The sequence below is a fragment of the Equus quagga genome, chromosome 18 (genome assembly GCF_021613505.1).
Source record: "Equus quagga isolate Etosha38 chromosome 18, UCLA_HA_Equagga_1.0, whole genome shotgun sequence".
NCBI lineage: Eukaryota > Metazoa > Chordata > Mammalia > Perissodactyla > Equidae > Equus > Equus quagga.
The window spans coordinates 19,917,252-19,933,552 of record NC_060284.1 but is presented as its reverse complement, the minus strand read 5'-3'; the positions used below and the strand labels follow the sequence as shown (position 1 = coordinate 19,933,552).

Below are 16,301 nucleotides of genomic sequence, written 5' to 3'. Positions count from 1 at the left end.
TATAATTAACAATTATGTAAGACATTAGATTGTTTGCTGTATGTTCACTATATGCAGCAAATATTTTAATCCATTTGCTACACCATATATTACTAGAATATATATTCAGAAATTTTATAGATTTGCACAAAAAACAAAACAAAGGGATAATAGAATCTTTATTATATATTGGTTTTCTTTTAACGTATTACGCAGTATTCTCTTATTATGAGTTATGTGGTAAATATACCTCTTGGAATCAAAGTGCGAAATCTGTGTCTTGGGATCCTTCCCAAACCTTAGGTGCCTGAAGACATTTGACTTTCATTCATTAGAGATTGTGTGCTTTTTACAGCAAGAAGAGAAAGCGTTGGAGTCAGAAGGCTTCTTTACCTCATGTTAGAAATCTTTGCACAGGTCTTTTTATGAAAGACATTATTTACTGCAAGTAATGTTATACTGTTTTCATTTCACAAATTAATAAAATTGGTTTCAACCCATTTATTTACTTTTTGTTTGTTACTTTTAGAAACTTCTAGATTAAATTTCTTCATGTTTCTCTCTCAAAACAGATCATTGATAACTGGAAGTATCATAAAACAAAAGTGGCTTCATATTGGCTCATAAAATTAGACTCTGCAAAACAACGAAAAGTGAGTAATGCCCCTAAACAGGTTGGCCCTTTCCGATTATGTATTAAACTAGGATCATTAAGCCACATTCATAATCAAACTATATGCACATTCATTTGTTTACGCATTTTTTCAACAAATATTTATTGTGTGCCTCCTATGTTTCAGATGCTATTCTAAGGATAAAAAAGTGAATAAAAAAAACCCATGGTCTTATTGAGCTTACGTTCTAGTTAAAGTGCTTGATAATAAACAAATATGTGATAGAATGTAAGGTAGTATTAAGTACTACGAAGACAAATAAATCAGGATAAAAAAATAGAGAGAAGGCAACATTTGAGCAGAGACCTAAGTGAAGTGAGAGTAACACTATGCAAAAATATCTGCAGGTATAACTTATCAGACAGAGGCAAGAGCAGATACAGAGGCCCTGAGGTAGAATTTAGCTTGATGTGTCGATGAGGCATAGAAGGCACCGTTTTGTTTTCTTGTATAGGATAGTTGGTTTGTGCTTGTCAAGAGTGAGTGACGTGGTGGTGAGAGTTGAGGTTGGATAGATGGGCAGAGTCAGATCATAACTTCATAGGCCATGGAAAGACCTTGGGTTTTATTCCAAGTGATGGGAAGGCATTGGAAAAAATTGAGCAGAAGAGTTGCATAGTCTGGTTTATAATTGAAAAGGATCATGAGAGCTACTTGTAGAGAACAGAACTGGGGGAGAGGGAATGTGGCGGAATAGAAGTAGAGGACAGCTAGAAGGTTTTTAGAGTAATCGAGGCAAGTGCTCATGGTTATTAGCCAGGGTGCTAACTGAACGGGTGGACGCTGGGGAAGGAGCAGGTGTTTGTTGTTACTCTTGTTTTGTTTTACTTTGATTTTGGTTTTGGACATGCTAAAGTTGTTATATTATTAGACATCCAACTGAAGACGTTGAGTGTGTGGTTGTGTATATGAGTTTTTGAGTTCAGAGCTGAGCTGCATATGGAAATACAAAATTTAAGAGTCACCAGGATATTTGAACCCGTGGGTAGGGTGGGATTACTTAGTAAGTGTGGTTAGAGATGAGAGGAGTTTCAGAGACTGAGCCCTGGGCTGCTTCTGCATGCAGAAATCAGAGAGATGGGTGGGGAGGGATTAATCTAAGGGGACTGAGAAGGAGCTGCCAGTGAAATGTGGAAAACCATTAGAACTGGGTGTCCTGGAAGCCAAGTAAAGAGACTATTTTAAGGAGACGAAGTGATCAGCTGAGTCAGGTGTTGCTGATAGGGGTTGTAAGATGAGCGCTAAGAACTGACTGTTGCTTTTGGCAACTTGCAGGTTAGCGGTGACCAGATCTAACAAAGTCAAGGGGATGGTGCAGAGTGAAACTTGAGCGGAGTAGGTTCAGGAGATGAAGGGTGGAGAGGAAAAAAGCACAGCTAGTACAGGCACTTTTTGGAGGAGTTTTGCTGTAGAGGGGAAAGGGAGGTGTGGTAGTAGCTGGCGAGGCATGTGGATTAATGACAAGGTTTTTTTAAAGGTGAAGATATTTCCAGCTGCTTTTGTATGATGAGAATGATCTAGAAGACAGGAATGGCACTGGAAAGAGAGGTAATAGAAAACCCTTGAGTAAGTCAGCTGAGAAGGTTTGTCCTAACCAGGAGCATTTATTCTAGTAGGAGGGAAGGCAAAGTCTATGGCATTGTGGCGGGAGGATGTGAAGGTTTTCTTCCGATGGGGAGGGACTTTTGGAGGCTTGAGGAGACAGTAAAAGGTGTACAGTTACAGTAGGGATCTTGGAGAGGAGGAGAGGGGAGTGGCCAGCAGCCTGAGGGGCCCATCAGTTGCTTTGCACCATTATTTTGGGGGAGATATAGTATTTCAGTAGCTTTAATGAAGTCGTTGTATTCCTTTAGTAATGCAGGCCATCATTTCCCCTTTCTAGAATTTATTGCTAATAAGCTGAAAGTTGATACTGATCAAATGATGACTTTTAAATTATGCGCTTTCATCTGTGTAAACCTAACTCACTATTGTGATTTAGCACATTTGACAAATAATTCCTTAGGATTCTGCCGTGTGCCAAATACTGGGCTGCTGTTGAGGAGGGTATAGCAAAGCTGGTTACAGAGGGGGGTTGAAAACATTCTGTAAGCCCTGAATACATGTTTGCCAAGTCACTGAATGTGTCCTTGATTGCTTAAGATGAGGACATTTTATTAGAACTGGAATCCTGAATTTCCTTAAGTCCATGTACTTTTTGTAATCTAGAAGATAGAAGAATGTAGGTAAACTTCTAATTAAAACAAAATTGATATTCCAGAAACAGATTAAAGTATTTATAAGGTATTAATATGTGATAAACGTGACATTTCAAATCAGTGGAGAAAAGATAATTTTCCCCCCTGAATGATACTGAAACAGTTGACTCCCTTTTTGTAAGAAAAGTAAGTTGGAGCCTTATATCTCATCATATACAAAAATAAATTCCAGATAGACTATAATTTAATGTGCAAAAAAAGGAAAATATTAAAAATTTAAAGAAAATATAAAAGGATATGTTTATAATCTTAGAATGGAGAAACAACTTCTTAAGAAAGACTTAAAACTCAGCAGCCTTAAAGGGAAACATTGACAGATTTGATGGCATGAAAACTTAACCGATGGCAAAAAGAGGTCTTAACCCACGTTGAAAGGCAGAGCCGTGAGGCAAATGGGGGGGAGTGTTGAGGCAGACAGATATTTGCAGCAGTAAAACACAAAGTAACATCAGTAAACCAACACCTCCTACAAATCAACCAGCAAAAGACAAACTATCCTATAGATATTAATAAGTAAAATGGCAAAGTATATGAAAAGGCCACGGAAAGACAATTTATGAATCTTCAAATAGCCATAAATAGATCCTTGCCCTCCCTAATGATGAAGGAAAGGCAATTAAGAACAATCATGTTGGAAAAAATTAGTAAGACATCATATCCAGTGATGGAAATAGTATGGATGAAAGGGCCTTTCCTACACTGTTAGAGGGAGAATACATTGGAACAACTCTCTAGAAAGGTGATTTGCAGTATCTGTTAAAATTTACAAATGTTCATAACCTTATGACTCAGCAAAACCACTTCCAGCTGTCTGTCCTACGGAATAATAGTCTGAATGTATAGAAGATTTGTATACATGAGCATTCTTTGCAGTGGTATTTGTGAAAATAAAACATTTGAAGTAGCCTAAATGTCTATGAATAGATTTATGGTTAAACAAACTATAGTACATCCATACTATTCAGTTGCATTAAATTGAATTCTATTTTGGAATCATGGATCTTAACCTGAGATATAGCACAAGATTATGACTCATGACATATGAAGCAAACATACGTTATTAAAATTAGCCAGACTTTACTAATCACGAGTGGCAAATAAAAGCAATAAGCTGCCACCAATTGCATGGCTGCTAGGACACCATGAGTCCATCAGCTCTCAGGTGTCCCTTTTCACGTACCTAGAGGCATTCTTGGTTCAGAGTGACAAGTGTCAACTATATGTGGTTCACATTAGCACAGAGGGAGCCTTCCAGATTTGGGTAGCCTTCATTTTTATTTTCCATTAGTCACCCATGAAGTCTTTGTGCTTAACTTCCATTCTCTAGCCAGATGAAATGAAAATGCCAGGTTTATTTACTCTCAGTATTGTCCTGTAGAACTTTGTGCAATGGTGGAAATGTTCTGTATCTGTGATGTCCAATCCAGTGGTCACTAACCACATGTGGCCATTCATTGAGTGAGCACTTCAAATGTGGCTATTGTGGCTGAGGGGCTGAACTTTTAATTTTTTTTAACTTTTAATTTTAATTAATTTAAATTTAAATATTTAGCCAAATGTGTCTAGTGCCTACTGCATTTGACAGTGTGGATCTAGCCAGACCAGGGGTAGCCTTCCAAATATCTTCTTAAATTGGAACTTTCTCAGTTATCTTCCTGCTGAGAAATTCCATCAGAGGATTTGTAAGAATGTCCAGTAAGGTCAACATTGCCTTGGGCATCTCAAAGAGGGAGTCAACATTTTTTCTTCCATATACTATCCTAAATAGGTATCAAGATAGTAAATTAAACAGACAAGTTATGCAATAATATGTACTGTTCCATTTTAAATGACCTATGTATCTGTACTATTTTAAAAATATATATCTAGCTTTAAAAAATTGTAAAATCTATGTACCAAATTGTTAAGATAATTTATTTCTGGAAGGTAGACTTATTGAGTCATGGGAAGAAAAGTAGTGACATTTGGTGTCATTTTTCCTTTTGTTTTTGTGTATTTCTATATATTTTTTCAAGTTAAAGTAATCTTTTTAAAAATGGAAGAATGACAGGGAGCACAGGCATTTCTGTGAAGCCTGTCATGGTTCCCCCTCAACCAGGTATTATCTTTCCCTGTTCTGCATCCTCAGGGTACTTTGTACTCATCTGTACTTAGGATCTGCCTTGAGAGGTTTCTGTATTAATTTTTCCACCTCTCTAGAAGCCATGGGCGTGTCTCACTTTGTAGTCACCTGTAGGAGGCTTTCTATAAATATTTGTTAAGTTGATTCGATTCTAGACTCTTATGAACTCTGTCGATAGCAAGCTAGCTTTTTCTTTCTGCAGCCTTCTTTCTTTACTAGTGATAAATATTTATTAGAACAGCAACAAATTAAGACAATGCCATTCTGTTTTTCACATGTGATATGAGAAGGTCTGATAAACATTGGGCTGATCAAATGATGTGAATGAATAGCAATAATATTTGTGAATTAGAAGAAATAATTTATTTTATGTTTTACAGTTGTTACACTCAATAGGGTTTATAAATTTTGAGTAAAAACAAATGCTTGCTTATAAATTTACTAACAAGTACTTATGCCAGTATATCTACTCCTCCTGTACTGATTGACTCTAAGAATGTTTGGAGTGAGTTATGTTTGCATATCCTTTCTCCTAGTTCTCAGATGTGCAACTGCATCTCTGCATGTAGCATATACCATTATGCTAAGGGAGTGGAAGCACTCACATGGGGGGCGTGATTTTATTACAACTTACATACCTAATGACCCTGTCTTTGAACCCCTTTGTTGCTGCTTTTGTTTTGGCATAAATCAAAAGTTCTAGGGGGCTGGCCCTGTGTCCGAGTGGTTAAGTTCACGCGGTCTGCTTTGGCGGCCTGGGGTTTGTCAGTTCGGATCCTGAGCACAGACCTACACACCGCTCATCAAGTCATGCTGGGATGGCATCCCATGTAGAAGAACTAGAATGACTTACAACTGGGATATACAACTATGCACTGGGGCTTTGGGGAGAAAGAAAAAAGAGGAAGATTGGCAACAGATGTTAACTCAGGGCAAATCTTCCTCACCAAAAAAAAAAAAAAAGAAGAAGAAGAAGAAAAAAAAACTACAAGAAGTTTCAATAAAAAAGCTTTAAAAAAAAAGTTCTATATTTCCTTTGTGCTTGTAAAAAGAAAGATATCCCATCTCCAGTACAAAGCTTGTTGAAGTCCCATAGTTTACGCTCCCCAATAGTTACAGGTATTCTTCTATATAGGTCATTTAATAGACAATTCTATCTTTGGCAGAAGAATTGGTAACTTGAATTTTGACTCTCAGAGAACATAAGGGCCGATCTTAACCAGAGCAAGTTTATCTTGCAGAGTTGCCCACTTTTGTGGAGGCCCTAAGGTGGCTGAGGGATGCCAGGCCTAGGCTGTGATGACAAGGGGAACCTCAGAATGTGCTCCTTATTTGTAGCAATTTTTCTTGCTATAATTGTGATCACTGCATTTCCTTTTCTTTCTTCAACGATTTGTTCTTTAAGAGGCTTTTTCCTACACAGACTCTAATTTCTCAGATACGTAGCAAAGCATGGGACACTCCTAGGAAAAGGAAAAGAGGGCAGCTCTCAGCAGCGTTCGTCCCGTGCTGATGTTATTCCCCTTCCTGCGAGGGCAAGGACAGAGCTCCTCCCCATGAGCAATTGTTTGAATAATAAGGAAACACATTTTTGTAAAACTTTTCATTTTTGTAAAGTCAACCCCACCAAATTTATGTTCTTTCTCCATATTCACAAATAGAAGCATAACAAATATACACATCATGAATGCCAATCATCATGTCAGCCAGCAATGGAGGTCTTGAGCCCTAACATAAACAGATTTTTTAACTGGAATTTTTTGTATATTTTGTCCACTTAATCAATAGCATTAGAATTAATTAAGTCAAATACTTAAAATTCACCCCAGATAGGAAAAGTATAGAGATATGCTGTAGAAATAATTTTTGGGACAAACTTAAATATGTTTAGCTGATTTATTTATATATATTATATAAATTTATATATATTTATTATAAATATATATAACATATAATAATATATCTATAAATATTTTTTCTCCACCTCTTCCATACCTTGTTTATTTCAGATGAAATCAGAGGAAAAGTGGGATCAGAGAATGACTGACTGACTGAAATATTTTTTTCTTGACAACAAGAGAGCTAATAAATGAGTTGAAAAGTGTATCGAAAAGAGCTTTAAAAAGCTTAATATGTTGATGTTAAACGAAAGGGGCGGTATGCAGTAGTGGAAAGAGGCATGGGACTTGCAGTCACCTGGGCTTGGGCTCAGTGCTGCCTCTGCCCTTTGCTCGGGCAGGTAACGTCTCAGAACTGCTCTGAGATTCCTAACATTAAGTATTTGGAGGTTCTTGTGAGGAAGTCAGACATCACATGGGAAGGTGAGCAAGCCCAGAAGATATAAAATGCAGGCTGGTTTTTTGGCTGTTTCTCTAATGTATTTTATTTTACTAAGAATTCTTTATATGCAGAATTATTTTATGTAGAATATGTAGAAATGAGGTATAAAACTTATCTGTTGAGTTGTAACATAGTCACCATTTATTTGACTGTCCATTTGAAACCTGCACTGTTGCTTTATAAAGCTAGAAACTGCATCCAAGAAAACGAAAAGGAAGCTAGAAATGTGGGTCTGCTGTGGAATGTAGAATTAGATATTATAAAAAGTTACCCGTTTAGAAGGCCAAGGACCTAACTAATTTACATCTAGATGTGGATTAATCAGACCCATCTGTCTTTTGGCAGTGCTGATAGTCAATAATCATTATAAGGCTGTGTCAGTTCAGTCCTCTGTGAAGCAGAGATAAAACAGAAGTGGAAGCGAAAGAGATTTATAAGAGAAAATGCCGAAGAAAGATAAAGGGGAGAGAAAGGTCGAGGAGGCAGGGAGAGCCTTCAGACTGCAGTGTAGGTCTGACCCCCTAGAACGGAAGGCAGGAGGCTTGGGGAGGAGGAACCTCAGACTTTAGTGAGGCTCTGAGAAAGCCCTGTCCCGCTGATGGGGAGCCCAGAACAAAGATTGCTGTTAGAGGGATCACACTGAGCAGAAATAGCGCCTCTCTGGTATCCCACCACGCTCAGTCCTTGGCGGGAAGTGGTCTAGGGAGAAGAGCCTGAGCTTGGCTTGGATGTTGCCGCGGATCTTGAGTGGGGAGGCTCTCGGCTAACTGCTCCCTTGGAAGCAGGTTGATTCAAATGGCATGTCTCCGTGGCTGCCACAAAGGCTGTGTGTGATGTGATTTAATTTGACAAACATTTATTGGTTGCCAATTTTGTTCGAGAACTATGGTAGGCACTATTGGGGATTTTGAGAGTTGTTTATTTATTCATTTTGTTATTTGCTCATTCAAACACACGTTCAACAATATTAATTGAGGGACTGCCACGTCTCAAGCGCTGTTTGAGGTGTGGAATGCACAAGACTTTCATTTAAATCTCTTAATTCCATTTAGAGACCATTGTTGAGATATGTGTCTCATTTTTTTCTGTTCCAAGATCAAAGCATTTGCTGGTTGCTCATTAGAATGTTGTAAAATTCTAAGATTAGAATGCCACACACACACACTCTTCCACATGCCTACTTATTTAAAATTTTCCTTAATGGGTGTAAAATTTAAAGGTCAAGGGTATAGGAATTAAGTACTGAAAAGAATCCTCACCAGGTGGAAATGGAAACAGCTGATCTTATTTAATGTCATGTTGTGGTAACTCCAGACTTGCATAATTTAGCTTTCTGCCAAGAAAGCAGTTGCTTTATATAGTTTGTAAGGAATATATATGAAGTATGAAAATATTGCAGTGCTGGTGGGCTGTGAAGAATGCCAAATTTGCTGAAAAGCTTATTCTCTGATGTGATATCTAGGCATAAACTAAGATTGGAGGATGCAGAGGAATAAGTGGTGAAATTAAGGTTGTGCTATATTTGCATTTATTGTAGGGTTCTAAGAGATTCTTGTTCATCAAGTGTTTCTTTTCTAAATAGCAATTTCTTTTTAGTACCTGATGTAGTTGCTTCTGCATGCATTTTGATGTTATCATTTTCCATCTCTTTTTCATTTGGGCTGACATAGATGCTGTACAGAGCTGTTCATTTTGCATCAGCAAAGATGCCTTTACCCTATAGCCATGGCTGCTGCATGCATCGTTAGTACAGCATGTAGTGATTTTAATGTTATTTCTAAACCTCCCTCACCTCATGCCATTATTTTAATTTAGGACCAACTGTTCAGCCATATGGAGCAGTTTATCATTCAACATCTGTATGTTCTTGCAAAATATGAATTTGTCTGTGTGCTTTCTGCCTTCAGATGTGCCATATTTCATATGGAAAAGACAAATCTTTCCCTTTTATTAATGTTTTCATTGACCGAATCTCCCATTTATTTTTTCTCTCAGCGAGCTTAATGTCGGATTGGGATGCTTTTAAAAGTCACAATGTCAGGAAATGGATACCTATATTCTCTAAGTTAGCCTCACTTGAGTCCACAGATAAACACAAAGGGCACCTTGCTGACTATTTGTTTTTGTGTGTCGCAAACTATTCATCTTCCATCCATTTTCTTCTAACCCCAAAGCATGGAGAGATCCAAAATAGCATTACAAATAGGACTGGCACTAATTTACTTCATCCCAATCTGATTTCTTGCCTGCCTGCTCTCTGCCTTCCTAAAATTACTCAGTGGGTGTTTTGCTAAAGGTGCAGTCATTGTCTCCCTGTCTGTGGAGCCTTTTAATAAACTAGTCCTTGATGGACTTGATGGCCCTGATGGAGTGGTGCCTGAGCAACCTTGTTTCTACACAGCAAGCCCACCCATCTTCCCAAGTATTACTTCACGAGAAGTGAATCTGAAGCTAAGAAGAGACAATTCAGTTTTCTTCTAGGGTTTCGCTATTGTCACCTGGACAGGTCAAATTAACTGTGAGGCACTGTTGAGTAGTGGTTAAGAGGATAGGTCTCACTACATGACTATCCACTTACTAACTTTCTTGCATGAGTTACTTATCTGCTCTATGCCTGAGTTTTTTCATCCATAAAATGAGATAAAAAATGTTTTCAAAACCAAAAAATTTTTCATGACCATTAGGCATCAAAACCTAACCCCCCTGAACTCATTTGGTGACAATGACCTGACAGGAGGTTATGTGTTATTTTTGTCTACCTCTTGGTTAGAATATTCGCATATTTTCCTGCAGAAATAGTAATGTGTGTGATTGTTGAATCTAGCCTCAAGATTTTTGGAAAGGGTCTATGGACCAATTGTATCCATCTCATGTTCTTGTTTTGAGGATTAAATGAGTTACTAGATGTAAAAGTGCTTAGAACAGCACCTGGTCTACAGTGAGCCTCAATAATTAGTAGCTCTGGTTTTTACCTAGTCTGCATAGGTTTCACTCTCTTGCAAGTAACAATTTTACTAAGATAAATACCTACTAAGTTCGAGACCTGTCTTAAGCCTTGGGGACCTGATAAGTTTGTTACCAAGATAGGCATAATTCCTCCTCTCGTGTAGATAACAGTCTCCATTAATTAAACAAGAAATTAAAATAAAGTGAGATAATTATTAATAGAGGAAGAACAGGGCATTAAGGAATCATAAAATAATTTAGTAGCCAGTAAAGGTCTCCCTGAAGAAGTGATGTTTGAGGGAAGTCATAGAAGTTCACTAGGTGGGCAGATGGAGAAGACTGTTCCAGGCGGAGGAAAGAGCTTATGTGAAGGCTGAGAGGAGAGATGAGGGATTTGGGTTCCAGCTCCCTTGGTCTGCAGGCCATTGTGCTCTCCATATTACAGGTCTCCCTAAGCCACTCCTCTCCCTGCACCGGAGCTTGCCTCCTTGGGGAGGCTCCTTTAAAATTGAAGGCAAAGAGAAGCAAAGGAGAATGGATGTTCCCAGTAGCGTATGCTGGAACAGAAGGAGCAAGTTCCTGGGTTGCTCAGACCATGCCAGTCTCACCAGTCTGGGAATCACTCCTCAGGCAGAGATGCTTGGTGGGGCACAAGAGGCATGAAGATTATCCTTCTCCATGTTGGAGAAAACGTTAGGAGTGGAGCAGAAGTACTCCCCGCCCCTGACTCCCTGGCTGCTTTCTGAAGTTGCTGCTTTTACTCGTGTGTGGGCGGGAATATTAGACTATCGTGCTTTTAAAATTCCCTCTAAATTAAGGATAGAATATAGAGAGAGTAGTGGCCAAGACAGTCTCTTCTTAGTAATGTACGTATACTCTGTTGTCATAGAGCAGGCAGCCAATACACGTTAGTTGCCCTTCTCTTTGGTTCTTATGCATCACATGCATTTTACCATGAAATGTATTAAAAAAAATGAAGAAATAACTCATAATCTCAAATGCCATATCACTTTGAAGTCGAATAATTGTTTAATAATAGAATATGAGATTACCGTAGTGTTAAAGCTCCCAGTATCGTTACCCCTTTTTAATTTCACTTCTTATATAGAATATTAATAGATGATATAGAATATCATATTTATTCTTGAGACCAATTTCTGGGTTATCTTGGCTGCTATTTTTATTCTTCTGTATTATAACTTTTGGCTTGTTATTACACACTAAAACATTGAGTGTAGAAAGGACAATTGAGAAGAGAAATGATTTAGATTTATCATTTACTGCTAGTGTTGATTCTTATATCACTCATGAGTACTCCTTTCTACATTAAAAACATAAAGAGTTAAACTAATAGCTTAAATGAAAATTATAAAAATAAAAAGTGTGAATTAGTGCCTGATATGCATATTATATCAGTAGTATTGTGAATAATTCATATTACGGTTTTTAAAAATCCCTCTTTATAATTAAGCATTCATTATCTATAATAACGAGCTTTTCTGGGACAATGTTTTTCACAAGCTACTCTATTACAGATTCCATTATCGCTCTTCGTTCTCCTCCCCTTCAGCTGACACACCCTGACCTGCTGTAGGGTTTTACTGTTCCCACTTCACGGTGACAGAAGTGGAACAGGAAGGGAAGGACAGATGCTGCTCACACAATTCACTGTGAGAAGCTGTAGTTGATATTCTTCTATAAATAAAAAGTGTTACTTTGAAAATTTTTACTAAATTAATTTTTAAACCGATGTTTATTCTAAATTTTCCTTGATCAGAGATAACTAATATCACTTCTTTAAATATGGCTGTTGTAAAGAGAAATAAATTAAATTCTTCTTTTATCTGCTTCCAATTCTCTATATGTTTGTGCCCATTGAAAGAAATTATATCTTCACTCAGCCTCTGTTTGAAAATCTCTTTCTCTTTTCATCTCTCACTCTCATATTTATAGACAGTTCCTTTAATTACATAAATAAAATAAAAAGTGAAAAGTCTTCTTTGATGAACTGAAATTAGAATAACTGTGTTTGTTGATATTTATTTATGTTTTTTAAATAAAGTTTCATTGGAAATATCTTCATTGCGTAAGTACTAAATACATGTGAATTAGACAAAGTAGCTTTTGAGGGTTTACAGATTTTTTAGAACCTCTAGGGTTTCAGTTGTCAAGAGTTCCATTAATCCTAGTCTTTGTTTCAAGATACTCTCTCATTATTGGTCTATGTATGGCCTGATTTTACTTAGTGTTTTTTAAGGTTATTTTTTTAATTTTTATTTTTCCTCTGGCTAATTTTTTTTATTGAGATGTAATTGACATGTAACATTATATTAGTTTAGGCGTACAACATAATGGTTTGGTATTTGTATACATTGAGAAATGATCCCCACAATAAGCCTAGTTAACATCCATCATCATATATAGTTACAATATTTTTTTTCTTGTGATGACTTTTTTTTAACTTTCAGGTGTACATCATAATATATTTTGAATTCTGTGTCGATTATATCATGTTCACCACCCAAAGACTAATTACAATCCATCACCACACACATGTGCCTAATTACCCCTTTTGCCCTGCTCCTCCCCCCTTCCCCTCTGGTAACCACCAATCCAATCTCTGTTGCTGTGTGTTTGTTTGTCATTGTTTTTATCTTCTACTTATGAGTGAGATCATATGGTATTTGGCTTTCTCCCTCTGACTTATTTCACTCAAGGTCCATCCGTGTTGTCACAAATGGCCAGATTTCATCACTTCTTATAGCTGAGTAGTATTCCATGGTGCATATATACCACATCTTCTTTATCCATTCGTCCCTTGATGGGCACCTAGGTTGCTTCCAGGTCTTGGCCTCTTGTGAATAATGCTGTGATGAACATAGGGGTGCATGTATCTTTATGCATTAGTGTTTTCAAGTTTTTTGGATAAATACCCGGCAGTGAGATAGCTGGATCGTATGATAGATCTATTCTTAATTTTCTGAGGAAACTCCATACTGTTTTCCCTAGTGGCTGCACCAGTTTGCACTCCCACCAACAGTGTATGAGGTTTCCCTTCTCTCCACATCCATTTGTGAACCCAATACCCACGACAAAAGCTAGGATGTTGGCAATAACCTATTATCTAATCAGATGACTCCCCTCCACGCCCCTGGCTCCCTGTGTCTCATGCAGCCATTTTCTTGGATTCAAGGTCCACCAGTCCCTTGCTTTCTTTCTTTGTATATTCTTTTTTTATTTTTTTGAGGAAGATTAGCCCTGAGCTAATGACTGCCAATCCTCCTCTTTTTGCTGAGGAAGACTGGCACTGAGCTAACTCCATGCCCATCTTCCTCTACTTTATATGTGGGACACCTACCACAGCATGGCTTTTGCCAAGCAGTGCCATATCCGCACCCGGGATCCGAACCAGCGCACCCCGTGCCGCCAAGAAGAGGAAGGTGCGAACTTAACCACTGCGCCACCAGGCTGGCCCCTCTTTGTATATTCTTATTATATCTATTTGTATTTCCATAAGTATTTTTAGCATTTAGTTGTTTTTACTCTATTAAAAGGGTTCATAATGTGAGTAATCTCAGGTAGGTATTTTTTAAAAATACCATTGTTTTACTAAGATGCTGTGTGTTGTGTGTCATTGTATTTCATTCATTTTGACTACTATATGTTTAATAGTCCAAGGGTATGAGTATACTGTTTGTTTATTCACTCTTCTGTTGTTGGAGAGTTAGGTTGTTTCCAGGTGTTTACAGTTGTGAACAGCTGCTTGAACATGCTTCTTTTTAACCTATGAGAGATTTTCTCTTAGGGATAAAATTGCTGGGTTATAGGGTATATGAATTTTCAACTTTAGGAGATAATGATAAGCTATTTCCAGAGTGACTGCACCAATTTGTACTCCCACTAACAATGACCAAGAGACCCTATAGATCCGTGTTTCTCCCGTGCTTGGTATTATCAGACTATTAATTTTTGTCAATTAACTGGACATGAAATGATATCTCATTATAGTCTTAATCTTTATTCTTTGTATTTATTGGGCATATTTATTTCCTCTTATGTGAGATTCCTGTTCATGTGCTTTTGTCCTTTTTTTTCTAATAAGTTGTTGGTGTTTATATTAACAATTTGTTAGACATTCATTATATATTCCTGATACTAATCTTTTGTTGGATGTATATGTTTTGAATATATTTTTCCAGTTTGTAAGCTGACCTTTTATTTTCTTTAAGGTATCTTTTGATGACCAGAAGTTCTTAATTTTAGTATAATCAAATCTATTAATCTTTTATGGTCCGTAATTTTTTGTGACTTAAGTAATCTTTTTCTAACCCAAGGTCTAAAAGATATTACCCAATACTTTCCACTAAGATATTTAATGGTTTATTTTTTAAACTTAATACCTTAATCCCTCTAGAGCTGATTTTTGTTAATTGAGTGAAGTGAGGATTCAAGTGCATTTATTTTTTTCATAAAGATTGCTGTTTTTAAATCTCCATTTATTGATTTAATTTAAATTCAAATTTAATTTCAATTTAATTTTGATTTTAATCTCTCCTTACTCTAGTGGTCTGACTTGCCACCTACCGTCATATGCCAAAGTTTCATAAATGCATGGTTGTGTTTTTGGACTTTTTGTTCTGTGAGGTAGTTCATTCAGTGTCTGAGCGTGTTTGTGTGTGTATTAATGTTTGAATTATATATATTCATCTTTGAATTTTAGACACACGCATGTACACTTAGATTTTGAAATACTTTGGTTTTTCTACCAGGTCTTGGACATAGTAAAAACGAGTGTTCGTACAATTCTGCCACGCATCTGGAAGGTGCCCGATGTTGAGGAAGTTAATCTGTATCGGATTTTCAACCGGGTTTTTAATCGCTTACTCTGGAGTCATGGCCAGGGCCTGTGGAACTGTTTCTGTGATTCAGGGTAAGTTCTAAGCTATCTTTTATTATTGTCATTTTTAATATTTTCCCATTTAGCTGTAGAGGTAGCCCAATAAAATGGTTGAATGTCTTTAGCGACCTCTTAAAATAGGGATTTTTTACTGCATGCAATTTTTAGTACTCAACTATTATTTATAGCAGTTAAGCTGATTTAGATGAGATGATGAATATGAACACAGCACTACCTAACTAATTTGAATTCAGTGGGGAGAAGGTACTCTTAATCAAAAATCTCAATTACAAATCAATATCCTTAAGGCACTTCTGCCGTCGTCATTATGTAGCAGACTTCCCAAATTCTGGTTGCACTCCCGCTCCTCCCCAGAATTTCAGTCCTGCCAAAGCTGTTATGACTCATTGTCATTTTAGCCTCAAGAGATCTGAAACCAAGCATTCCATCCTTCCCTTTTATTCAGAGATGTCTTCCTCTCAGGACTTCCCTTAATCGCATTGTTATTCTCCCAATCATACAGGTTTGATATCTCAGGGGCATCTGCATCTTCCTTTTCCTTCGCTGTCTTTATACCATCATTTGCTAAATCTTGTCAGTTTTTCTGTCACATTCCCACTGTGGCTGCTCTAGATTCATTGTTCTTAACAATTATCAAGTACTTACTACTGTGTTAAATTCTTTTGGAATACAAAGTTGAATCTGACACAGATCCTGACCTCAAGAAACTTAAAAATGATAATAGCTCATGCTATCCTACTTACTATGTGCCAGGCACTGTTCTAGGCACTTTATGTGTACTAAGTGTTTTAATCCTGTTAACATCACTTTGAAGCAGGTTCTATGATTATCTCCATTTCATAGACAGGGAAACTGAGGCACAGGAGGTGCTAAGGACCTAGTGCAACTGGGATTTGAGCTCAAGGACCCTGGCCCCAGAGTTCATGCTCTTAGCCAATAAGCTCTGCTGTCTCTAGTAGACAAAATAACATATATACAAAAGTCATGATTATAAAAGAGACACAGATCAAGTGTTAGAGGATTTCAGATAAGAGGCGCCTTCTTGGTAGAAGGTCTAGGCAAAT

At 37.3% G+C, this 16,301-nt stretch overlaps 1 protein-coding gene across 4 annotated transcripts in view; it reads left to right on the top strand.

Moving 5' to 3' along the window:
- Window positions 1-16,301, top strand: part of TTLL7 (tubulin tyrosine ligase like 7) — a 132,952-nt gene that overhangs the window by 95,000 nt on the left and 21,651 nt on the right. For all 4 annotated transcript variants that reach the window (XM_046645386.1, XM_046645388.1, XM_046645385.1 and 1 more), the window contains exons 18-19: window positions 552-632; window positions 15,089-15,249. In XM_046645386.1, the coding sequence (XP_046501342.1) occupies window positions 552-632; window positions 15,089-15,249 (242 nt within the window). The remainder of the gene's footprint in view (window positions 1-551; window positions 633-15,088; window positions 15,250-16,301) is intronic.